Source organism: Carcharhinus amblyrhynchos, chromosome 6 (genome assembly GCF_965287045.1).
Source record: "Carcharhinus amblyrhynchos chromosome 6, sCarAmb.v2.hapA, whole genome shotgun sequence".
Lineage (NCBI taxonomy): Eukaryota > Metazoa > Chordata > Chondrichthyes > Carcharhiniformes > Carcharhinidae > Carcharhinus > Carcharhinus amblyrhynchos.
This window is the reverse complement of record NC_137329.1, coordinates 74,797,384-74,824,107: the sequence shown is the minus strand read 5'-3', so window position 1 is coordinate 74,824,107 and position 26,724 is coordinate 74,797,384. Positions and strand designations below refer to the sequence as shown.

The following is a 26,724-nucleotide window of genomic DNA, read 5'->3' as shown; positions in this document are numbered from 1 at the left end:
GCAGGCTATCCTAAAAGGTGAATACCCTACAATACATCATTACATTGTAGCTGCAAGCCTACTTCACCAGAACCAAGACAGCCTTTCACAACTAGATCAGAGCAGAACTTCAATGAAAACCTGAAGGTTTTCAGGTGAGTATCCTTGACAGGAATGTTTCTTGCAGGAGGGGGACTTTTTATTGAATCTGGATAACTGAACAGAATTGCTGAAAAGGGGGACAGTAGTGTTGCAGTGGCCGGAGCACTTCAGCATAATCCGTCACTAATCCCTGATGTGTTCTTAGGGAAAGATGTTACAACATTGGAACTTTGGGTACAAATCCTAAAAATGAGGGTGGAGGAGCAGAAAAATAACCAGCCATATAGATGTTCATTAATTGAGCTGGATGTGTCATTCTTGACAAGTTCTTAACTGAGCTGGAACTAGATATTTAAATCTTATGCAAAAACTCAAATGTTGGAGGACTGCAATGAATGATGCAATCAAGACAAACCTACTAACAGATGTGTGCCAACTCAATGCTCACACTAGATTAGTCTGTGACAGGTCTTTTTAGTTACCAGCCTGTTTATTTCCATCACCTAATGCCAAGGTTGCACCAGCCCATATAGGCAACAATCCATTTGGACAGACATTATGGCCAGTTGGTTCCAGCTATAATCCTAATTGCATCTTCAATAGCTGATGAATTAGTGACAGATTTGCTATCAACTAGTGCAAAAATAAATCTATCATTCAGGGCTGTACTGAAGACCTAAAGAGGGATAAAAGTGTCAATTCTCCTAAATACAAAGATGGTGAGGTAACCTGCAAAATGAACAAGATAGGATGCAGTGACAAATAAAGTGCTTGTATGGGTGAAGTTTAAAAAAGGGAGCAACAACTAGTGACTGCAGTTATTTCACTCATTTTGGCCCCCAACTTGTGGTTTGTTCAAGAAATGGATCCCAATGCTTTCCTGCAGAAAAGAGCTCAACCACCTTTGGTCAAAAGAATCCTTCAAATAAAAAAAAGTGCAATTAGACGAAATCAATAGATAAGAACAGGTTACAAACTTGAAGATGGGAGATTCCTTTCAGATTTTCTACAAAAAACAGGTCTGGGATGGACCTGCACTGAAAAATTAATGCTCATTTGCTATTAATATGTAAAACATACCTGGAAGTTCCTACTCCATGGAACCGTTTAATCAAAAATGTCATTAGGACGAGGATTATTGAAAGAAAACCTAATGCCCAGGGATGCACTGCCCAAATAGAAGACAGGAAAATTAAGCATCTGTAAAATGCTTCAATACCATGATCTACATTGAGTCTCATTCTTAGAAAAAAGTCCATCCCTGCTGGTGCTGACTATAAAAAGGTCACAGGAAAATGGTAGAACAAGATAGAAAAGCAAACAAAGGAACCAAATCAAGATTATGAATCAACAAGGTGGGGAATTCTTTTTTTTCCCCCCCAGAGCATGGTAAATGACATCCCAAACCTTCTGTAGAATTGATAAAATGCCCTATACCAAAACAAGGTTGAAATGTGTCAAAATTAAAGTTGCAAAGAGACTTGGCTGAAATAGGTTCATGACAGTAGGCAGGAAGCCACTCAAACCAACCTCAACTGTTGCTCTTTGATAAGGACTGAATTTCCACTTCCCCTCAACTAACTTCTAGGAAAGTAACATTTGCCATTCCAATTGAGAATACAGCATCTTCAAACAAAATGAGCTCTTGAAGAAACTTTCCATTGAACATCTTAGATTTGGTATTCAGTTGTTTGTACAGGTGACCCGATCTGGATTGCTGTCCTTTTGAACAGTTTGAATATACAAAGCACCAAGTATAGCTTTAGCAAAAGGCTGTGGCAGGGCGACTGTTTAGACTTAGTGTGCAAAGTATTCTTTAGGAAAAAAATGCCCAATGAAAATTTAAAAGTAGGAATCTTTGGTCCTGGTTCATAGCTTCTGCAAATTTGAGTCATGGACAAGGTGGTGAGAAGAGAAAATAAATTTCTCAAATTTCAATTGGGAACTCATTTTGTAAACTGCTTTTGGAGCCCTTGAGTGCAAATCTTGACCCAATGTGGCAAATGAGCACCCCAGTAGTTAGGAATCATGCTAAAAACTTTATACTCAAATTGGTAAAGAAAGTTAGGTTGATTCTCAGGAGAAGGAGGGGAAAAATACATGGAGAAGGGTGGAAAGTCAGGAGATGTGAAAAGATGTAAAGTGGGAAGTTTATGACTGACAAAGTGCTGACCTTTTGCAGAAAGCAAATATTTCACCTAACATTTGCAGAGTTGTCAACTCCAGAATTCTTAATGCACAAGATTTGGTAGCTTCACTTCATTCAAAACACCAACCAACCAAAGTGCAGAATATCTTTATTGAGGCACCATGAGGCATTGTAAATAGCAGGATATCTTGCTAAGGGAGTCTATCCATTTGAACAGTCACACAAATTGTCTTTGACTGACAAGTGCAAGTCGTAACATTCTGTAACAGAATATATTCACAGCTCTACCAGCAAGGCATCACAGGTTAAAGTGCCCAGTCAGTGCAAATCCAAACTCAGTGCAAATCCAAACTCCAGAAAAAACCACTACAACAATTTAACATGTCATTGCTGGCAACTCACTTCAGTGACCCTTGATACAGTGATCAGAGTGCAAAGCATTTTAGCTATTAAAGCACATTTATTTTTCAGTCCTGATACAAGAGGTAGCCAGAAAAGGTAGAGTACTTCCAGCTGCTACCATAGATGGCACCTCTGTGCAATCGCAGCCAGATCTGATCACCCTGGAACAGCTGAAGAACAGCATGGTTGCTAGCAGTCTCATGATCTGGGGCCCCATCATTGGCATAAGCTGAGCACAAGACTTCATCGTTCTTCATCAGGTTTACATAGAGCGGCACATTCACAGCCAGCTTCAGCATGTGAAAGATGAAGACATAGGTGCCATTCACAGGGCAGGTAAAACGCCCCAACTGAAAGTCAAATGTTTCTCCAAGGTTATTGAGCAGAAGGTCAAAGATAATGGGCTGGTCCAGAGATCCAGGGGTAAAGTTAGAGGTCCTTGCTGTGGAGAAGGCCACTCTCATCTGCTGAGGGAGAGGGTAGACATGTACTGGCAAGATGGTGGCAGCTTGGCTGGACACTGGCATATCCACTGGAGTAATGCTTCGCGAGTCTCCTTGTCCAGAATCCCCACTGTTGAAGTGCTCACTGTCTTGCTCTGGACTGTTCATCTGAGATGAATCGCTCCACCCTGCAGTTGAGTAATTAGGACCTGCTAAAGGTTGAAAAATTTCCCATTCTGCTCGACAAGGCAATATTACATTCCAATCTAAAAAGTGCAACCCCGAGAATTTCCACCCTTTCACCCACCACCCCCACAAAACATGATTGCTAACTCCAGACATTAGAAGCCATTTCTATCACAACTTCCAGAAACAAAAGCAACTCCCCCACATGATAAATCATTTTTGAAACTAGAAAAAGAACAATTTTAAGAACCCCTTGTTTATGGTTTGCTCCCTGCATCATTCTACAAATTCAAAGTCAAGTTACTTCTTAATGGTTTTATATTGGATAATTTTAGAACAGCCACACTATTGGACACATTAATATTTACATCAAAGGGTTGAAAAGACATGTGAAAAAAGATGGTGAATCTGCAGAATGATGTTTTACACAAACATTGAACAGGCAAAAGTAGGACGTGAGGAGCAATTTCTTTCAAGGTCACTATTCAGTAAAAAACTTCCATCTAGGAGAAGTCAACACAAAAAATGGTGCCCAATTAGTACAGGGCCAAACTCCACACAAAGCAGGAAAGCAAAGTACTTTTTGCTAGACAAGAACACTGTTGGACAATGCCCTGAACAGTCAACTCCCTTGATGAGATGTCAACTTCCAAAAGGAATTAGCTACTTGGATTGACAAAATGCTCTTACTTGAGCATGTCACTAATTCAACAGGGGGGGGGGGGGGGGGGATTTTTAAATGTCCAGATAAATGGTGAATGTATAATTAACTTTTGAAAAGGCAAACAAAAGCAACTTAAGGTCAGAAGAAATTCTCATTCTCTCCAGGAACTGGAGAAAACCCTAATGTGACCTTGGACAGCAATCAACTTGAAATTTTTTATTTAAGCAAGGCACAGGTTTCCAGAAACCAGCACTGTATTGGAGTTTAATCAAGGGTCACAATACAAGTGAGCAATCCACTTGAAAAAGGTTCAATTCAGGTCAAAATAGTGCCATTTGCCTCCTTTACAAAAAGGATCAGTTCAGGCACCCTTCATTCAAATTAGGCAATCTTCAGTGACCCAAATTGACCAGCTAATCAAGTCAGAAGATTAAGCTTGTAGTTTGCTTCAAGAAATTAGTTAATTTATCTTGTTCAAATTGAAGTGCATTTAGTCTTAAATGGTATGACTTATGCTCAGTCATGAGTCTAAAACAAAACATGCATCATTCTGAGCCTCAATCAGGAATGCTGCAGATCAATTTCATATCACCTACTGGAAACAAAGCCCAAGATTCCTCCAGGGGTACTCAGTCTTCAGACCATCAGCTACAGGTTTAGAACAAATGCAAAAAGTAATACCACTATTAAGGATTAAAAATGACGGAGAAATAGGTGAGGGTCTCATTTAAATTAAATCAAATTCCTTTCCTTGGTACGGATCCACCATCCTATACTACCAAAACATTACTTTTCTTATGTTAGAGATGATTTCAAACTCCGTGTAGCTAGTTCTCTTTAGAGTTTGACCCTCCAAAAAAAAAGGAAGTGCTCACACAAAAGTGGAGCAAAAGAAAGTAACTACACAATACTTAAAATGACAGGAGTTTGGGGTCAGAGGCTAAATGTTAAATGAGCTGCAGGTCCAACACCAAAAGCTATTTCAGTAAGGACATTTCGATGCATGCATACAGAAACAACCATGACTATCAGTTGAAATGCTACAAAGAAAAATCTGTGCTATTTAAGGGGACTTAGGGAAGACCCCTTCTGACTGGCACTTGCAGAATGGATTTGAAGTCCTCTATGAGAGGAGTGTTAGGTCACTTTTCTATGAACACATCCATACAGGTATGAAGATGTCCAAACTTCATGTCAAAATACCAGAAGTTAGGAAAAGCTTGTGCTGCGAACAAGTTCAGTTAAATGCACAAATCATACAAAATCAGCCAGCCAGCAGCCCAGTTGCAACACATGAACAAACATCCATCTTCAGAGCAGTAACATAGAATGCCAAAGCTTTTAACTAGTCAGAATCCTCCTGTGATACTGCACTTGTTGCCAAAGATCTTCCCCCATTTCAGGGGCATGCTAATAAGCAGCAAGAATATCTCTACATCTTGTTGGAGGGGTAACCATGGGCCTCAAAATTAGAGGAAACAGATGTATACTGGTAGAAAGGTCAACCATTGGGCATCTGCACAAGTAGCAGGATTGACTATTAAGTCACATTAGAACAATTAGACCAGCTCTAGAGAAATTTGGACATTTCATCCTTAAACAACGGTGCCAGTAGACTAGTACTGATCGGAGCTCAATGCTTCAAATTGCATGGGCAGCAGAGAAACACCAAGATAAGTGAAAAACTGAACACTGGTCAGTAAATAGATTGCTGGTGGGCAAATCTAAAGCTGGCCAAGAGCCCTGAAGATTAAATGCAGCCACTGTTATTCCTGTACTTATTTGCTCAAAGATGCTTCAACATGGAGGCAGAAAATCTTAAATTCTAGGAACAATATGCTCCTGAAGCAGGAAGCATTGTAGAAGTTGCTTTAAAAGCAAGAGAGCAAACTGCTGCAGAGCATCTGTGCCACTTAATGCACAGTTTTTAAAGCAGAGAGTTGGCATCAACACACCAGTATTTTGAAGTATGGGAACAGCAGCAAGACGTCAAATATTAAGTGTCAAATTTAAAGCAATCCTCCTAAAATTCAGCCCAAGGATTACAGGAGATGAGCCACAACTCAACTGGAGTTGGTTCCTAGAAAGAAGATAGTAAATATTGGAAGTACAACTCTATATCTGACTAGTTATTCAGACTACACTTCACTGACCAGCATGTTGCCAGCCAAACAGAAAACTTGGACACCCAAGAGTAGATGGCACCAAGACAAATCTCTGTACAAACATTCCAAACCATTTCCTATTGAGCAGAAATACCCTTTATGGGATGCAAGCAAATGGAAGCTAATAAGGACTTGTGTTAACAGACTCAAGATCTGTCTGCAAAATTACAATATGGTCCAATAGTTCCCAAAGAGTGCACATGGAGAAATTATGCTACTTGATCCAGCATTTATTTTCCTAATTCCAGGGAGGGGGTGGGGGTAAATCAGATTGGCCTAACACAACTAGGACTACAAGTTTTTAAAAAACGTTTCAGGAAGCTTTAAATATTTGGTCAAATTGGAGTCTGGAAATAAATTCCATGTTGATTGACCAGAAAATAAAACTTCAGAAGCTATAAAAATGCAGCTATGCCTCCAATTCAGCCAGTGTCAACATGTTTCATTGCTGCTGTGCAGAATAGGACTGTGGCACATGCAAATCAGATCCAAACCAGACTGACCTCAAGCTAGGATTAAGAAAACAATGCAAAGGGATCACTACGAATGATAGTTTTTTTTTGCAATGAGCATCTTACTTTGCCAATTTCTAGAAGGCACTTGCATCTCATGCATGACCTCACAATGTAGCTCATACCATAATGTCCATGGGTGACTTGCACTGCACAATGCATTTTGGTGCAATGCCTGGTGAGGACTTGGCTAAAAGTCAGAGTAGGGTGGTAGCAAGGATAAAAAGAATGCAGAGTCCAGAAAGAGCTAGCAAACAACTTGGAAGACTTTTAGTATTATTATACCATTTGGTTAATGTTTAAAATATTAATCTTTCAGGGTTTGGACATCAATAAGCTACTCAAGAAAATGGATCCTAAACATTAGTGATCCCAAGTATAAAATATGATTTTAGATAATTACCTCCTCTCATGGTCCCCCGAGGTCCAACTCCACCACGCTTGTAGTTCTGCTGGTAACCAGACTCCTGCAAAGTGCAGACATCAGCCCAATTAAATACAAACATGAGGATCAAGGCATCCAAATACTGACAGATCAGTTACAATTTGAAGAACCAGAGGATATCCTATCAGCTATATCTAGCTAATCTCTGCACCACATCCTACATTCATCAGCACAAAAATCATTTGATGGAATCTCAGCTCACTGTTAGAATTTTGTTTTCTGTAATAAAACAGTATACAAATTTGACACTGAAGCACCTGGGACGTGACCAAAGCTTGGTCAAAGTAGTAGGTTTTTAAAAAGTAGTGAGAGGGACAAGTCCAGAACTTGGCAGCCAAGCAGCTAAACATCTATACAGCTATGACTGTGCAGCCAAATTCCCCTCCCCTTCAAATTTTCCAGTTTGCTGACCACACCACCATAGTGGGTCAGATCTCAAACAACAACGAAACAGAATACAGGAACAGGATACAAAATCTGGTAAACTGGTGCAGCAATAATCTCTCCTTCAATGTCAACAAAAAAAAAAAATGGTCATCGACTTCAGGAAGCTTAAAGAACATGCCCCATCTACATCAACAGGGACGAAGTAGAAAGGGTCGAGAGTTAAGTTTTTAGGTGTCCAGATCAACAACTGTCCTGGTCCCCCCCATGCCAAACTATAGTTAAGGAAGTCCATCAATGCCTCTACTTTCTTAGAAGACTAAGGAAATTTGTCATGTCAGCTACAACTCTCACCAACTTCTACTGATGCATCATAGAAAGCATTCTTTCTGATTGTATCAGCTTGGTATAGCTCCTGCTCTGCCCAAGATCACAAGGCACTACAAAAATTGTAACCCATCACGCAAATCAGCCTCCCTTCCACTGATGGTCTACACTTCCCCACTGCATCAGCGAAGCAGGCAGAATAATTAAAGGGCCCCACGTGCCCTGGACATTCTCTTCCGCCCTCTTCCATCAAGAGGAAGGTAAAAGTCTGAGGTCACGTACCAACTGACTCAAGAACAGCTTCTTCCCTGCTGCTGTCAGACTTTTGACTGGACTTACCTTGCATTAACTTGATCTTTCTCTACATCCTAGCTTTGACTGTAACACTACATTCTCGTTTCTTTCTCTATGAACAGAATGCTTTGTGTCGCACACAAGAAATAATACTTTTCACTATGTTAATACGTGTGACAATAATAAATCAAAGTAGCTATTGGTGGCAAAGTAGAAGTTACACGTAACCATATGGTTAGAACTAGGATAATTTCCAGACCATCATGAAAGGAGATCAGGAGGGCACAGATTTGGTGATGTACACTGCAGCTGCAATACTGCTCAAGACGCAATCTTTAAAAGGCATTGCTTCCGAGAAACAAGTTCTTCTCCCCTTAAGGCCAAATATTTTGGTCTCCATCAAGTACCTCATGAATTTGCACAAAATACCAGGTTGTCTACACTTGCTCAGACCACACCACTCCTATCACTGGAATTCAGTTTGATTTGCATCATATGGCAATCCCCGAGGTCCAGTTTACCTCATTACTTGATGTTTCTCTTCTTGTACCTAGACCATCTTGTGCATCACTTTCATCTGTTCCCACAGTGGGGTTTTTCCCCTAGAAAAAGTTACTAATCTGTTGCCAGAAGCCTAGTGCAGAGGGGTGTCACTTTGCTGAGCAGGAATCTTCCTTGCTCTCAGTCAATGGTGTCTGCTTGGGTTTATTGTTAAACTAGAGACTGGTTGCAACAATTAGTCAACAAACTGCATCATGAAATGCAAGTGTGAGCCTTTCTAGACAGCAAACCTTAGATAAACGAAATTTTGATCTTGGACTTAGTCCTTGGAAGTCCAATTTCTCACTGACAGTTCTCTCATGAGATTAAACAAAATATGGCTGTATTCCCTAGAATTTAAATAGTTAAGTTGTAATTTGATCTAAGATATGGGAACGGATGGGAGTAGATCTCTCTACCCCAGATCCTCAACTTTTCAAAGTTAAATAGAATCTAAAAATTAAAGCCAGGCCTTTCAAAAAGGACACTTCTAGGAAGTTAATGGTGGATCAATTCTTAAGTCAATGATTGGTAGATTCATCATCCAAAGATATTAAAGGATACAAAGGCAAAGGCAGGATGCAGTGTTAGGTCACAGTTCAGCCATAATCTTATGAAATGGCAGAACAGATTCCATGGTGAGCTAGGTTAACCACAGTCTTTATTAGCAATAAAATTTATGCTTTAAGTTTCAAAGCCAATGAGAAAAAAGCCCAAGGTTCATAAGATTACTATGAAAACCAAAATGAAGCCTGTCTTCTGTCTCAAGAGGAAAAAGACAATCCAAGGAAAAGGCTATTTGACTGTTCAAGCCTGCTCCACCATTAAATAAGATGGTTGGTTTGATCGCTATTGTGCCTCAACTCCACTCCTGCCTGCCATCAATAATCCTCGACTCACTTGTCAGACAGCCTGACAATGTGTTCCCAGTTTCTACATGCTGTAATACAACAAAGATTAACACTAAAATTCCTTCACCCGTCTTCATACAATTAATCTGTAACTGTGCCCCAGAGATCTATATACCCCCTCCTCCAAGGGGGCTCTCAGAATCTACCTTGTCGTCAATAAGTTACTTTTACAACACTGATTTAAAATTAAACAGCTACTAATCAAAAATAATTGCCACAAGATTCACATTTCTCTTCATGAAACTTCCTCTTAAAACTAGCTAAAGAAAATGAAGCCAGTGTGCTCAAGAATCAAGGTGGCAGAGAATTTTGAACTAAATTTAATGGAAATTTTCAAGATAACATACTGTATCCTTACCCTCTGAGTATATGGCATCCCAGGGTACTCTCTATTTGGAAAGGGTCCATATGTTCCATTGCCAGGAATGGGAATTCCTCTGTAGCCATCAAATCCTGGGTGATGAAAGACCATCACAAGCTTATTAGCATTAGACTTTCATTAAAACAGAATGCAGCAGACTTGATGCAAGTGTGCAAAAGCAACATCAAGATATCAGCATTATTTGACAGGTCCCAGTAATAGACGCCAAACATTTTTCAGATTTATTGAACTGATGTTTATTTATCCACCAGCTGCCTATGGGTCAGTTCACCAAATACCCAATGTCCCAAGGCTACAGAATTGTTTAAGCCATTAAACCTATCCCATAATAACCTGATTAACTTGCCCACAGTTGAGCAGAAAAGACAGACCAAATATTGAATCATTTCATCAGAACAGAGTTTGACCTGTTTGTTGAGTAATCATGCTATAAAAAGCAGATTCAGGTCTCTGTTGGTAGTTGCTTCTGGGTTTCAATTTTTCATAACAGCACACTTAAAAACAAGCATTGAAAACTATATCCACTAGAGTGGCCCAACCTGGAAGAGTTGTGTTTCAAAAAAAAGAATTAAAAAACAGAACTAAAAGCTGTACAAAAGGTGATAGCAATTTGCAAACAAGATAAAAAAAATGTTGAAGATTAGAGAAAAAGTTAAAAAATCTACACTAGCACATTATATCCACATTTCTGCAACCAACAGAGCAGCTGAAAGCTTGAAAACATTCTCCACTGCACAGTGCAGTCAAACCCAAATTCAAGACAGATCATTTCCTATGTTTTTGCCACTTGTGCCTCAAGGTTTTAAAAATTTACATCTTTCCAGGCAGCAGCCATGAACTGGCAAAGCTCCGATTCAGTTTAATGGTACAATGCATTCAATAGGTATCTTAATAGTCTGACTTCAGGAAGCGTCAGAGAGGACATGTCCATAGAGTTTAACCAACCCTGTCAATGTTGACAGGAGGTGAGGTAGAAATGGTTGAGCGTTTCTAAATTTTTAAGCGTCCAGATCCATCCTGGACATTGGTATGGAGGGACCCGGACAGATTGTCAATGCTACAAGGTGACCCGCCAACATCTCTACTTTCTCAGGAGACCAAGGAAGTTGGGCACATCACTGACTCTCAACTTTGACAGATGCACCACAAAGCATTCTGTGGTTGCATCACAGCTTGGTGCAGCTCCTACTTGGTCCAAGACAGCAAAAAAAATTAAAGGGTCATGAACAAAGTTCAGTCTATCACTCAAACCAGCCTCCCATCCATTGACACTGCCTACACTTTCTGCTGCCTTGGAAAAAGTAACCAGCATGATTAAGGACCCCACACACTCCGGACATACTCTCTTCCACCTTCCATCAGCAAAAAAAAAAGATAGAAGTCTGAGGACACATACCAATCGACTCAGCTTCTTCCCTGCTGCCAAACTTTTGGATGGATGTACCTCTAAATTGATCTCTACACCCTAGCTGTGACTAATGCTACACTCCCTCCTCTATATACAGTATGCTTTATCTGTAAACTGCACAAAACACTTTTCACTTATACTAATACATGTAACAATAACAAAATCAAACCTATTGTATTGTCCAGGAGTTGGCGAGCAGAGATGATTACACGTGATGGATAATCAATCTTTACAACTCTAATACCAAAGAAGTGTAAAATACACACAATACCAGGCTGGTTAGGGATAACAGAGTGTTTAAATCAAATGACTTGAAGGTATGAGTACCATGGCTATTAAAAACAATGGTTGTCCAGAGTTAGTCTTGTCCCTGGATCAAATTGAAGCCATGACTGAAATTTCAGTGACTCCAAATTTGCTACACTCAGACTGCAATTTTCAATATTAAAAAATTCTGCCTAAGATAGGTATTACTAAAAAGAGTAAATACATGCATATGGTGTGCAGAGGTAGTCCCTACTGTAGGAGTCAACTACATCATACTTCAGAGCTAGATAAATATCTGTTCCCAGTCAGAGACAAACACTTCTTACCTGTCTCTACATAAGCCATTTGTGCATAGCATGGCAGTGACTGGGTCTATTCACAGGCAACTTAAGGGATGGTGGCACCTGGGCTGGTGCATGAGGGAGAATGCCACCAAAACCCTCAGGGCAAAATCTGCTGCCTTGCCAGATAAGGCAGAGGGAATGTCACAGTACCTTCATGGTACTGAAAACACTGCAGCACTGATGCAGACAACTATAAAGGCCCATCAACACAGGGACAGAAGATGCTGCAGTCAACCATATCTCCAGTCATCTCAGCTTAGGAAGCCACAAAAAAAAAATGATATGCAGAACCATGAGGTTGGTTGAGCACAATCCATCACCATTTTTATCAACTGTGTGTGCACACCTTACCAACTTTTAGTTATATCTTGAAATACACATGTTCATGGTTCAACCAGCCATTATACTAGATCAAGTGAGCCAAGAAGAAACCAGAACTCTGATAAAGCAGTTCTCCTTACTCCAATGCAGAACTGCTCTGGTTGGCATGAAGTTGTAATAAAACAAGAACTGCCAGTTAATATTGTATTTATACAAGTCCATCTTCCAAGATACTCTTCTCCCTCCTTTGGAGAAAGGAGCACATACACAATAAAGGTGGAAGATTTCCTGAGCTGATTCAGTCTGTTGAACCAGATCACAAATGCTCCTTCTGTGGCTAACAAGTTCTAATGTAGGGCCCAGAGATAGGGACACAACCACTCCACCAAAAGTCGTCCACTTGTCTTGAGCAAAACTCATGTAGGAGGGTCAGCTCTCTACAGGCTGCATGTTCTTCTGTCACCCAGAGCATAAGGGGGTCAGTTTTTCTATCAAGTCTTGCTTAAGAGTATGAACACTTTCCATAGAGCCACAAAGAACTGTCATAATCAAGATGGATAAATATATAGCAATAAATACATCCAAACAAACAATGGTCCTTGACATCGACAGGATTGGTTAAACTCTACGAGGCCTTGACAAAGCAAATACTCCACAGGAGGCCAAGCTCACTGATGAGGACTCTGGAGGGGTAGAAGCAGACCATCAGACTTGGGGGGTAGTGCTTGGGGGGTGGGGGGGGGTGGGTGGATATCAAGGTGTGGAGAAATGCAACAGCAATGGTATGATTCAGAGTCTTTACACCTGCTGGAAAGTCGATAACTGAAGACAATGTTACACAGATGCACTCAATATGTAAACACTGGGAGACTGATGTAATCACCACCTCCCAGAGCAGCAAGAGATATGATCAACAGGGAATGCTCCTCAGACCACAGGATGCTACATATGAAAATTTAGCCCCTCACCTAAAAAGAGCAACATCCCATCAAAAGTTAGACTTCAGAAATTGGGGTCCTTCAGGTTCTGAGAACAATGGCCTTTGAAAATAAATTCAAGTTATGTTGAATGGCATGGTCAGAAAAGACACCAAGATTGGTTTGTGGAAAAGTCATCCAGGAACTCTATGGGCAGGAGTCTTAGTAGTGTTGAAGAGCAGAAGGATCTTGGGGTCTGGGTCCACAGGACTCTTAAATCGGCCTCGCAGGTGGAAGAGGTGGTCAAGAAGGCGTATGGTGTACTGGCCTTCATTAATCGAGGGATTGAGTTTAGGAGTCGGGAGGTAATGCTGCAACTTTATAAGACCCTTGTCAGGCCTCATTTGGAGTACTGTGCGCAGTTCTGGTCGCCTCACTATAGGAAAGACGTAGAAGCTATTGAAAGGGTACAGAGGAGATTTACAAGGATGTTGCTTGGACTGGGAGGCATGCCGTATGAAGTTAGGTTGAGGGAGCTGGGTCTCTTTTCCCTGGAGAGACGAAGGTTGAGAGGCGACCTGATAGAGGTTTATAAAATGTTGAGAGGAATGGATAGGGTGAATTCTCAGAGGCTATTTCCCCGGGTTGAAATGGTCGCTACGAGAGGACACAGATTGAAGGTGCGGGGAGGAAAGTACAGAAGTGATGTTAGGGGTAAGTTGTTCACTCAGGAGGGTGGTGAGTGAGTGGAATCGGCTGCGGTCAGTGGTGGTGGAGGCGAACCCGCTGGGGTCTTTTAAAAGACTTCTGGATGAGTATATGGGGTTTTATGGGATTGGGGGTTATAGATAGGTGTTGATGTGATCGGCACAACTCGTGGGCCGAAGGGCCTGTTTGTGCTGTAGTGTTCTATGTTCTATGAACTGCTGTTAGACAATTTCAGCCTGGCTGAAAACCAAAGATACACCCACTGTTAAGAAATCCCAGCAAAGTGAAAAAGGAACCTGCAGAGGCTGCATGGGATGCAAGGGCCAAACAAGCCAGAGAACTTCAAGACTACACTAATCAGCACAACATTTCCATAAAGTCCTGGACAACACATGTTCCTTTCCCTTGGCTGCTCACCTATTTTTAGCACTGTTGGGGAAACACAACAGCATTGGGCTGAGCATTTATATGTGCTTGACCACCCATCCACCTTACATGGCACAATACTGATGAGCTTCTGGACTGGCCCAATTGCTAAAGCCTGGACTGGAAACCAGGTTGGTTTTCCAGGCCATTAAGAACATAAGAAATAGGAGGAGTAGGCCATCTAGCCCTTCGAGCCTGCCCCGCCATTCAATAAGATCATGGCTGATCTGTCATGGCTCAGTTCCACTTTCCCGCCCTCAATCCCCTCACTTATCAAAAACCCATCAACCCGCGTCTTAAAAATATTTAGCGAGGCAGCCTCCACCACCTCAAGGGGCAGAGCATTCCAGAGATTCACCACCCTTTGAGTGAAGAAGTTCCTCCTCAACTCTGTTCTAAACCACCCCCCCTTTATCTTGAGGCTGTGCCCCCTAGTCCTACTGTCCTTTCTGAGCAGGAAGAGTCTCTCCATCTCTATCCTATCCATCCCATTCATCATCTTATACGTCTCAATGAGATCTCCCCTCATTCTTCTAAACTCTAACGAGTACAAGCCTAGTTTATTCAGCCTCTCCTCATAGCTCAACCCCCTCAACTCCGGTATCAGCCTAGTAAACCTCCTCTGCACTCCCTCCAAGGCCAAAATATCCTTGCGTTGGCACAGACAGGATCTTAGGAAAGACCTACTAATTTGGGACAGTCCAGTTAGCCAAACTCAATGTGGCCATTCCCCAGGAGTTCATAGTTGCCACAATTGTTACAACCAAAGAGGAATTTTACTATGATGATTTTATCATGTCCTCCTCAAAACTGTTAAGCTACATAGTAGAACATCTTCTGAATGTTAAAGTAGCTTCAGAAAAAGCAGGGTCACTGGTGACAAATATGGCACAGGTGAGAATCTACTGTGCCTATGAATCTGACAAAGGCCTTTGACACATGAAACAGAAATCATCAAGTCTTTAGCTAAATTTGACGTTCTGCTGGAACTCCAATGTAACAGCTTACAATGATTGCTGACTGTGGTAAATACACTGACCCCTTTGACACAAGCAGTATGAAGCAAGGATGGGTCATGATCTGTACTCATTCTTTGCAGTCAATGAGGCATCTGATGGAATAAACAAACATCCAATTCAGGACAGATGCCAATCTCCAACCTGTGGCTAATTTAATCCTCAATTTAAAAAATGACAGGAGTTGTTTACTAATTATTTGTGGCCTTATGTATACCAATCATGGTATTTGTGGATCATGAGACTGTTTTTGAAAAGTGGATGACTATGGGCACTAATCAGTTTAAGGATGAACATTCTCCACAATTCTGGATTATATGCCAACATTATAACTATTAATAACACTGAAGACTGTAGATAGCATCAATCACCTCTCCAGAAATGTCTGCATTGACAGCGAAGCGGCAAACAGAATTGAGAGAGCAAGCTCAGCATTTGCACATTTATGCAAGAGAGATTAAATGAATTACAAAACTTGCTGTGTACAAAAGCTATTGTACATCTATTTGCCACTTCACTTATGAAATGCTGATATTTCTGGAGATTGAGGTGGCTAAAGTGATGTGCATCCTTTAGGGTTGACAATGTGTTATAATAGCTGTGGTCATACCTACCCTCTGCCTGGAGAGATACAACTACCTATTCCAGACATAAGCAGTTAGACAGGTTCCACACTATGCATTTGTAACATCACAGGAATCTGGTCAAAAAGCCCAACACAAGTGCTTCAATTCTAGATATTTAAGCACCTAAAGAACTCAGCTCAGATGGGAGTGAATATGTACTGTGACTAAAAATCTCCAGAAGATAAAGTATTCATACAGAACTCCAAGGTAGACAAAGATTCAGGCAGGCCTCAGGAAAATATGGCACTTACACCACAGATACCTGGAGTATCATCTCCAGTGAGATCACAACTTCAAAGAATACAGGCAGCCCCAAAGTGAATTGATCTTTGTCCACATTGTAAAGCCAACTAGATCTACAACTGCACACATCTCCACCTGAGCTGTGACTGACTGTGGCCTACATGGGCAGGCAAGGTGAGTTCCAGTCTTGATAGCATCAGATAAATTGAGAAGGCATACTGGAGTACACACTTACTAGTTCTCATTTACAAGAGGACAAGTAGCTGCATCAATTAACTACTTGCATCTTTGTTTCTAGTGGGCCCACTACCTCCCCTTTTCTCTATTTTGGGATAGTTGAATTTAGCTCTCCAAGTGGGCACAAGAATATCTGCCTAAATTGTGCTGATACTTTGAGATCTGGATGCAAGTCTTGTTTGGTAATGTTGCCACTATGAAAACTCTGCAATCTGTTGAACAATTTCCAATTCAAAACTAATGAAATTTACTGTTCCCTCCCAACCCATATAGGAAGAGGTCTGATGGTTCTAATAAAAAAAACAGCTTGCTATTCATCACTTTTCACATTTAAGGGCTCACCTTAACTGCAGGAAAGCTTTTTTTGCTCTATATGGCAAGTGGTACCAAATACAAATTCTTACTCATTTAAATTGAAGTTTAGCAAGTTAATCAATGTACCCAATCTTGTCAAATTAGATACTTGTTTAATAAAACTTTGGTAATGTTCTTTTCTACCTTAGGTCTCATCTTGCAAAATGTGGTTCCAACCACAACTTCCCCAATAGCTTTTCAGCATTTAGACCTGTAGTTTCAGGATAGCTGGACTCCTTTCTAAACACCTCAATATACTGGAGTTTGATGCCTTGATTTATTGCCTTTGGTTTCCCTTCATTATTAAAAGATGGTTGTTTGTCTGCCAAGTAATCCGTGTTCTAATCTGGCTGTTGTAGCAGGTGGAGAAAGTATTCACCACAATTTAGAAGCTTGAACAACTATTAGGGATGTTTCAAACCCTGCAGGAATTCCTGATGACACCAAGATTGGGGGAAAGGCAAATTGTGCGGAGGGTGTGGAGAGTCTGCAGAAGGATCTAGATAGGCTGGGCGAATGGGCCAGGAAATGGCAAATGGAATTTAATGTTGGCAAGTGTGAGGTGGTCCACTTTGGTAGGAAGAATGGTAGGAAGGACTATTACTTACGTGGCGAAAAACTGCAGCAGGCGACAGTGCAGAGGGACCTCGGGGTCCTTGTTCATGAGTCGCAAAAACCCAGCTTGCAGGTGGTCAGGAAGGCGAATGGGATGCTGGCCTTCATAGCGAGGGGGATTGAATATAAAAGTAGGAGGTCTTGCTGCAGCTGTATAGGGCATTGGTGAGGCCGCAGCTGGAGTACTGTGTGCAGTTTTGGGCACCGCACCTGCGCAAGGATATTTTGGCCCTGGAGGGAGTGCAGAGGAGGTTTACTAGGCTGATACCGGAGTTGAGGGGATTGAGCTATGAGGAGAGGCTGAATAAACTAGGCTTGTACTCGTTAGAGTTTAGAAGAATGAGGGGAGATCTCATTGAGACGTACAAGATGATGAATGGGATGGATAGGATAGAGGTGGAGAGACTCTTCCCGCTCAAAAAAGACAGTAGGACTAGGGGGCACAGCCTCAAGATAAGGGGGAGGCGGTTTAGAACGGAGTTGAGGAGGAACTTCTTCACTCAAAGGGTGGTGAATCTCTGGAATTCTCTGCCCGTTGAAGTGGTGGAGGCTGCCTCGCTAAATATTTTTAAGAAGCGGGTTGATGGGTTCTTGATAAGAGAGGGGATTAAGGGTTATGGGGAGAGGGCGGGAAAGTGGAACTGAGCCACGACAGATCAGCCATGATCTTATTGAATGGCGGGGCAGGCTCGAAGGGCTAGATGGCCTACTCCTGCTCCTATTTCTTATGTTCTTCTGTTCTGGACCAAACCATCAGCTGCTTCAATGATCTTCTCTCCACTTGAAGACCAGAAATGAGGATATTGCACCATGTTCAGCAGCATTCATGACTCAAATACTGAAGCAGTTTAGTGACAATGTGCAACAGGAGGAGATGGACAACATTCAGACTTGGGCTAAAACATGGCAATTTGCCACAAGGGCCAGGCAATGACTGTTCCTAACAAATTGAGAATCTAACATTCAGGAACATGCCATCACCTACCCCCATAATCCGTATCCTGAAGCTTACCAATGACTAGGCATAAAAACTGGCTACAAGAGCAGGGAGATTGGGAGTTCTGGGAGTGTAACTCACTACCCTGCATACCATCCACAAGATACAAGTCAGGAGTGTAATAGAAAAATCTCCACCCGGCTCTGTTTACATTCAAGCAGCTCAACACTATCCAGGACAAAGCAGCCTGTTGTTTGGCACCCCATCCACCAAAGCACAATAGCAGCAGCATGCAGCACAACTTGCCAAGCCTCCTCCAACAGCATCTTCCAATCCAGTGATCACTACCATCTGGAAGACTCAATGGGAAACACCTAGCATCAAGTTATCCTCCAAATTACTCACCATCCAGACCTGGAATTCTATTGCTGTTTCTTCACTGTCAAAATAGTGGACATCCCTTTGTAATAGCATTGTTAATGTACCTGCACAACTGGGATGCAGCAACTCAAGGTGGTGACCTAGCACCAACATCTTCAATGGCAATTTAGGAAGGACAACAAATGCTGGTCTAGCCAGTAATGCCCATATCCCCAAAGAATAAGAAAGTCCAGGCTCTGTTTACAGGAAAGCTATGATACCAACCTAGGAAACAGCTCTATTCAGTCATGTACGATTCAAATGTACACCACATTCACTTGTAAGGATAAACTGAGACCAGATTTTTTTTTTCCCCTCCACATTGCGATATGGTTGAATACATAGTGCCCCAATCTCCCTAGTCTATCAACAGGTCTGAAGTTCATTAAATTTATAGAACTGAAAAGCTCCAGTCTGCCATCATGAATGTCAATAAATTTGTATGGGGGGCTCAATCCTAGCATTGGCAGTCAGAAGGGAGTTGTCATGAACCAAAGCACTCAGCCCATAACTTAAGATTTGGATTAAGATGTGCACTAAGATTGCAATAATTTGGAACAGTTGTGAGCAAGAGACAGAAACAGTCACATTAAAAGATGAGGAAAACAATTGCTGAGAATGGAACAGTGCTATATATTAGTTTCTACACAAAAACAAATTATTTTGTTCTTGGGACAGGGCAACCCATTCAGGCCCTCAAAAGGTCATTTCAATTAGAGCATAGCTGATCACAATTCTGTCCATCCACCTTGGTTCAATTAACCTGAATAATCTTCTACAAGCCTCAACTTTTAAAAATCTCAACCGATCCCTAGCCTCCATTAGGTTTTCAGTGACAAGCATGGCATTTTCCCACCACTTAAAATAATTTTCTGCCAGTACTCCTGAACTACTGAGCTCTAATTTAAGCCTCTGCTCCTATTTCTAGGCTTTCCTGAGGACATTATCTCTCTGCCTATTGCTCCTTTACATCTCAGTCAGATCATTCCTTAACCCACTATACTGGAGCACATTCAAGCTTCCTCTATACAGTCTGCACGTCCAACTCATTAGTCTGGTGAGTCTGCTTTTCATTCCTGCCAAGGTCAATTATTTCGACGGAGTCTGCTGCCCATGACTGAATACAGCAATAAAAAAAGACTGAATGCAGAGCTAGAAATGTAGCACCACTTTCACAACTTGAAGCAAGGTCCAAATTCCATTAGCCTTTATTTTTGTACCTGTCCAGGGATTTACCAACTTCTACTGGAGTGTCTCTGGTAGTCCACACCTCCCAGCTTCTGGTCCAAAGTCAATGACTTAATTGGACTGCTACCTGCCAGTTTTGATGTCTGCTTCAGTTACTCCAATTCAAGTGCTGTTAGCAAACAAGTATGATTCCATTCTTCTCCCAATGCATGTATGAAAAGCTAGTTATACTAGCACCTTGCCTATTTGAGTACATATCCATCATTCCCATCCCCCAACCGATTCTCCAAGCCAACAGATTCACAAATGGAAAAAAAGCGTGGAGAACCTGACTGAAAGCCTTTCAGCAGTCCACTTTGTATCAGACTTATTCTCACTGATGCATCATTCAAAAATTAGGTAATGAGACAGGATCCTTTAAAAAAAGATTATTATTTTGGAGAAATGTGATTTGAATGTTTAAATGTTCATTATATACAACAAATTGCAGCAATGTCCTCACAATTAGCACTGGACCTATAGGTTTATAATCCTCAAGCGTCACTCCTACCTCCTCAAATAAAGGAGGTGACATTGACCCCTTACCTAATGCAACAATTTCCTCACCTACTTTCAATATAATGTAAAAGCCATCCGGTCTTGGAGATTAGTCTCAATGTTTCTCAACTTTAAATTACTAGTTCCTGTGTTTACTTTAACTTGTCCTGTATTTACCTATGAAGATTGATACAATGCAACTGTTTAGCAAGTCTGCATTTCTTGACTGTTAATCACATTGCTCGCATTAATGCCTCAATTTTAAGCCTCTTAAAATTTGAAAAAGCCTCCAGTGTTATGTTTGATAGCCTCTACATTTTGCCTCATTTTTTATTTCTGAATACTTTTTGCTACTTCACAGGGGCTCTATTTTGTATTTTTAAATATCACTTTGGTTAATATTTGCAAGTCATTTTAGCTGATACTTAACTTGTTGACCAAAGCTGCTTTAATGAGCCATGGACCCTTCATGGATATATGCAGATCTTCAAAACGCCTCCCACCTCTTCAACTGTACTTTTATCCATTAAAATTCTGTTTCACACATTGTGGCAAAGTCAGGACTCCTCCTTCCCAAGGCAGAAAGTACTTGTATTTAACTCACTTTTCACAACCACTTGATGTGCAGGAGTACAGGGAATGGCAATGAGACATGACACTCATTTGGAGAGCTGGTGCAGACATGGGCCAAATGGCCTCCTTCTGCAACTTATAATTGTGATTCCCAAACCACTTTGCATAGCCAGAAAGATACTTTTGCAGTCACAGTAACGTAGGAACAACAAGCTACCACAGAGAAATGTGAATTTAAAACCTGATTCATAATATCCCCCTTCTCAAGTATTTAATACATAGCATTTCATTATAGAACCATAGAAAATTACAGCTCAAAAACAGGCCTTTTGGTCCTTCTTGTCTGTGCCAAACCATTTTTTGCCCAGTCCCACTGACCTGCACTTGGACAGGTACATGGATGAGGGGGGTGTGGAGGGATATGGTCCAAGTTTAAATGTTAAGTGACCCTGCATTTACCACTTTATCCAGCAGCTCATTCCACACTCCCACCACTGTGTGAAGAAGCCCCCCCTAATATGCCCTTTAAACTTTTCTCCTTTCACCCTTAACCCATGCCTTCTGGTTTTTTCCTCCCCTAGCCTCAGTGGAAAAAGCCTGCTTGCATTCACTATCTATACCCATCAAAAGCTTACACACCTCTATCAAATCTCCCCTCATTCTTCTATGCTCCAGGGAATAAAGTCCTAACCTATTCAATCTCTAACTCAGCTTCTCAAGTCCTGGCAACATCCTTGTGAACCTTCTCTGCACTCTTTCAACCTTATTTACATCCTTCCTGTAACTAGGTGACTAAAACCGTACACAATACTCTAAATTCAGCCTCACCAATGCCTTATATAACCTTACATGACACCAACTTTTATACTCTATACTCCAATTTATGAAGACTAATGTACCAAAAGCACTCTTCTCAACCCTGTCCATCTGCAATGTCACTTCAAGGGAATTCTGTACTTGTATTCCCAGATCCCTCTGTTCATCTGCACTCTGAGTCCTACCATTTACCCTGTGCGTTCTACTTTGGTTTGTCCTTCCAAAGTGCAGTACCTCATTTGTCTGCATTAAATTCCATTTGCCATTTTTCAGTCCATTTTTCTAGTTGGTCCAAATCCCTCTGCAAGCTTTGAAAACCTTCCTCACTGTCCACTACATCTCCAATCTTTGTAGCATCAGCAAATTTTCTGATCCAATTTGCCATATCATCATCCAGATCATTGATATAGATGACAAACAGACCCAACACCAATCTCTGTGGCACACTAGTTACAGGCCTTCTACTTAGCTAGGTACTCCTTACTGAGCAATTCATGTTTGTATTTCTCACAAGTTTCAAGAAACTAGACAGAAATTTACAATTCCAATGTTCAAACCAAAATTGCAGTGGAGTATTGCTTTAAAAACAGCAATGATCTACATTACCTTAAAAAGTACTGTTGCATTTGAGAGCTTTGTAACCAACATGCCCTACAATCTCAGCTTGATAACAAGCTAAGAAATTTTAGACAAGTTCCAAATTACAGGGGGTATAGAAGCACAGAAAACAGCAGTGGTCCATGCTGTTGTCTTTTGCCCCAATGCAGTTGGTGTTCCAGTAATGCATTACACAACCGACACTTGCATGTATACAAAACCCCATTTAGAGACTGATGTGACATATGGAGACCCAGTGAGCCATGTACTTAGCCTTTCCATCTGTAGGATTACTGGAAAATTGATTTCCTTGTTGCTTCAGCAATCAGATATGGATAGGCACATCATTTGAGCATGCAAATCCAGAACTATTTTTTGGGATTACATCCAATTCCCCTCAGGCTGCTCAAAACACAATGTCCTGTTTGCATATGCCAGTGTGAACCAAGCATAAGCCAGCAAACACTATGGTAACAATCAAGGTTTTTTGAAACATATGGATCAGTCAACTGAGCTCATTCTATACAAGAATGGAAGATCCAAAGGAAAAACAAAAAGTGCAAAGTTGGGACTCATCGAGGTAAAATTTTGCTTGCATATAGACAGGCCATTCAAGCTTTACTAGTCCAGGCCACTATTTGTGCTTCAAAAGGAATCTCTTCCCATGTAACCCATAAGTATATCCTCCTGTCCCTCATGCTGCTCTTTGAATGACCAAGTACATGCAACTATTCCAAGGTAGGGGGTTGCCAATTCTTTATCACTTTTTGGATAATGAATTTGCTCCTCGGTTCAATTGGATTTATTGATCTTATTTATGGCCATTAGTTCTGACCTTCCCACAAGTGGAAAATCTCATCAACCCTGGCAAATCTTTCAATTTGAAAGATCTCAGCCTTTTCTAGTGTTAGAAAGTAATGTGCACAGCATGCAATCTTTCCTTCACTTTTTGCCACAGGTAGTGTCATGAATCATGTAGCTAGGTGCTGCTAGTTAGTTTTATGCCTCACCCCAAATTGCATTTGACTGAACCAGTCTATCAGAATTCCTTTGCGCTACACTTCACTGTGGACAATGTGTACTGATACAGCAAGCATTTGACAAACATATTGCAAGCCAAATAGCAGTACAATTGTTCAGGATTGACCATGATCTATATTCTCAAAAGTAAAAAAATTGTTGTAATACAGGACAATTTGAGAAAGAGAATCTGTTGTCTGGATAAGCAAATAATGGGGAGCACGCACCCTATAAAAATCACCTGATGGGGCTTGAATCAATTTGAATCAGATGAGCATTGTAATCAAATCAAACTTTCATGAAACCTGGAATAAAACTGTCAAAGAAGTCATTATGTCACAAAAAAGATTAATACAGTACCTATTTGTACACCTTTATATCCATTGCTAGAACCACGATATGCATTAGCAATTCCTCTGCCACCTCGTGCAGCTCCGCGTACAGCGCCTCTGCTCCCAAAGTACGCTTGGTTTGGTCTTGGCAAAGAATTATTTTGCTGACTGTGGGACAGAAAAACTGGGGCCCCATTGGCAACAGGTGTCGTTTCTTCTGATTAGAAACAAAGCCAAGATTTAATTTAAACAGCATTCAAGTATAAAACCACTGTAGCCCAAAATTAGAATGTCACCAAGCATCTCTTGGAATATGCACCATCTTTGATATACAGTTTGGGCAAGATGTTCTTGGAGAGTCAGTGCAGGCATCTTGGACTGAATGCCCTCCTTCTGCATTGTAGGGATTCTATGATTCTAATCCATGCAGACTACAAGCCAGACTTGAAAGGGGTTAATATACACTTCAGATAGCGGTACCATTCCCAAATCGTGTACATAATTTTAATACCTGTTAAAGCATCTTGCGTCAGTGCATTTTGCAGAGACACGGGCTGAGGTGGAGTTTGAGTGCTAGCTGTTATCAAACTTTGATTAAAGACAGGGGAATATGGAGCATCAGATTTCACTTCCTGCTCACTTCTTGGAGGCAGAGGTGCATTCACATTGAACACCTGCAAGACAAAGATGAAAGTTACATTTCATTCATTTCTTATGTACTATTGCACATTTAGTCTCAGGTCGATTGCGACTGGGCCACCATTTCAACCACTGAAAGGCAATTAGGAATGGACAAATAATGCTGGCCCAGCCAGCAACATCCTCATGGTGGTGAAAGATTAAGTAACGTCACTGTGTTAATAGGAATTCCAACAGGACTGTCATGAATTTTTCACTTTCCTATTTCAAATTAAAGTCTAAGAATGCACTTGACAAAGAAATCACTATTAATGTGAATAGAAACAATCTTGGGTTTTTGACTGCCAAATCAGGAAATATCAGTCTGTACTAGACCAATCTTGGAAAACAAATTAGCTTCAGAAAAGCTAAATATCCCATTATACCTGATGAACAGCAATCTAGGGCCACAACATTAGAAAGACAACGCTGCTACAATAAACCAATTCTACTCCCAAAGTTGTCACTCTCTGGAAGTACTACAAGTTTTTCCAGAATCATGCTGGGTCTGTGCTGTGGTGATTCAAGTGAAAGGCTGCAAGAGTGCAACATGTCTGCCACATCCTGCACCTCTGGAGTATGTAATCTGACAATGCAATTAGCACATGGCATTAAACAAAATGGTACATACTTCAATTTCTGGGCCCTTCTAGAACCTTCAATTAAGCAGAGCTAAGCAGAAATTAGTTTCAAGCCTCAGGTAGCAAATGATCTATACAACTCACACCATACGTAACATTTACAATTTGGTTCTGGTTACTTTAAAAGCATTGACCAGTAAGAAGCACTAATGATATGGACACTGACATGTCCAAATCATTGGCAATATTCAAGCCTTCTGTACAGCCAATGAATTTCCAGGCTAGTGCAAGAGTTTCTGCTGGGTCCCTGGTTTCACTCTGCAGTTAGTATTGGCAGCTGACAAGCTTTAAAAACATCAGGATATCAAATCAAAGAGAATCAATACAATAAAGTGGGTAATCAAGAATTTGGTACTTTAAGTACAGATGATCATCAAATGGATGAAGTTGGACTTCCAAGCTTGCAGAATGGACATGCACTTCAAAAAGGTTTAAAGAGCTTTCCAGCTCAAATGACCTCACAATATTGGATGTTACTAGGCCAACAACTTGAAATTACATTGATGCGAGATTAAATTAATTCTGAGCTGGGTCATGGATGAAATCAGATTACAAACTGATCAACTGCAAATCTGAAATATGTAAAACATTTCCTTCAGCTCCTGATGTGACCATGTTTGTAAATACCTCCAAGAAATAATGAAGAACACTTGCTCCATTCAAGAGGCCACAAAGTGCAGATGAATACCAATCTTCACTTTTAGCCCTGTCCCAAAACTGCTTATTTCATTACCCCTAAGTGCCTCCCAAAAAGAGCTGATTAAAGCCCACTTTCGTCCACCTCATGCAGCATCCTCTCCCTCTGAGGGCTGACAAATTACATACAAGCTATTCTATGAATTGTCCATCAGGAGATTGCCCACTGTTGGGTTAGCAAGCTGACCCAGAAACCCGCTTGTGCTTATTCCAAAAAAGAAACGAAACAACGAGCAAAGTCAACAAGTGACCTGATCCAAGTGTTGAGGCACAGATGTATTCCTACACTGAAGTTAGGCACTGGCTGGATTAGCATGACCCATCAAAAAAACTAAATCACTAAAGCACATCCTATTGGACCTATACAATTGCTTCTTAAGCACCTACAAATTCCATTTGTAGAATAGGGTTCAACAGATGGAAAAACCACTATTCCTTCCAAGATAATAATTGCAAATGCTTTATGCTAAGACAGCAAGAAAAAGGACAGCAATTTTGTCCAAGTTAAAACCAGTCTCAGCCACTCACAGTCTGCATAGCCTGAAAGGGTGTGGTCTTCATGCTAACTGGAGAATTGCTTACTCGAGTCTGGAGTACCCGTCCTTGGGATGCTGGGGTTATTGCTGTGCTCGAGGCAGTCTGGTTATTAGGCAGAGCAGTCACCTGGTGGAATTGACACAAGGAATCAGCACTTGACAAACAGCTGTCACTATAAAAATAGTTTCAAATCCACACTTAAGCCTGGCTGCCAGAAGTCAGCATTTTCAAATAGCACAAACTCATTAGTCACCAGTGCCAGAAGCAAGTGCATGCTGACTACAAGCAAATCAGGTTTTAAAAACAGCCAAATTTGAGGGGATCAGTTTTTCAGACTCAATACCATTAACATGAAGCAATTTGTATTCACCCATGGTATGTGGGC

At 41.1% G+C, this 26,724-nt stretch overlaps 1 protein-coding gene across 10 annotated transcripts in view; it reads right to left on the bottom strand.

Annotated features, from left to right (window-relative positions):
* caprin2 (caprin family member 2) overlaps nt 1-26,724 on the bottom strand; it is a 69,319-nt gene that overhangs the window by 10,857 nt on the left and 31,738 nt on the right. For 2 of the 10 annotated variants that reach the window (XM_080190671.1, XM_080190677.1), the window contains 6 exons: nt 26,331-26,465; nt 24,299-24,461; nt 23,816-24,004; nt 9,862-9,956; nt 7,006-7,069; nt 2,401-3,287 (listed from right to left, as the gene is read on the bottom strand). In XM_080190671.1, coding sequence (XP_080046797.1) covers nt 2,698-3,287; nt 7,006-7,069; nt 9,862-9,956; nt 23,816-24,004; nt 24,299-24,461; nt 26,331-26,465 — 1,236 coding nt within the window. In that variant the 3' untranslated portion in view covers nt 2,401-2,697. Of the gene's footprint in view, nt 1-2,400; nt 3,288-7,005; nt 7,070-9,861; nt 9,957-23,815; nt 24,005-24,298; nt 24,462-26,330; nt 26,466-26,724 lie in introns of those variants that run through there. The other 8 variants (XM_080190674.1, XM_080190681.1, XM_080190672.1 and 5 more) reach the window with 7 other exon arrangements.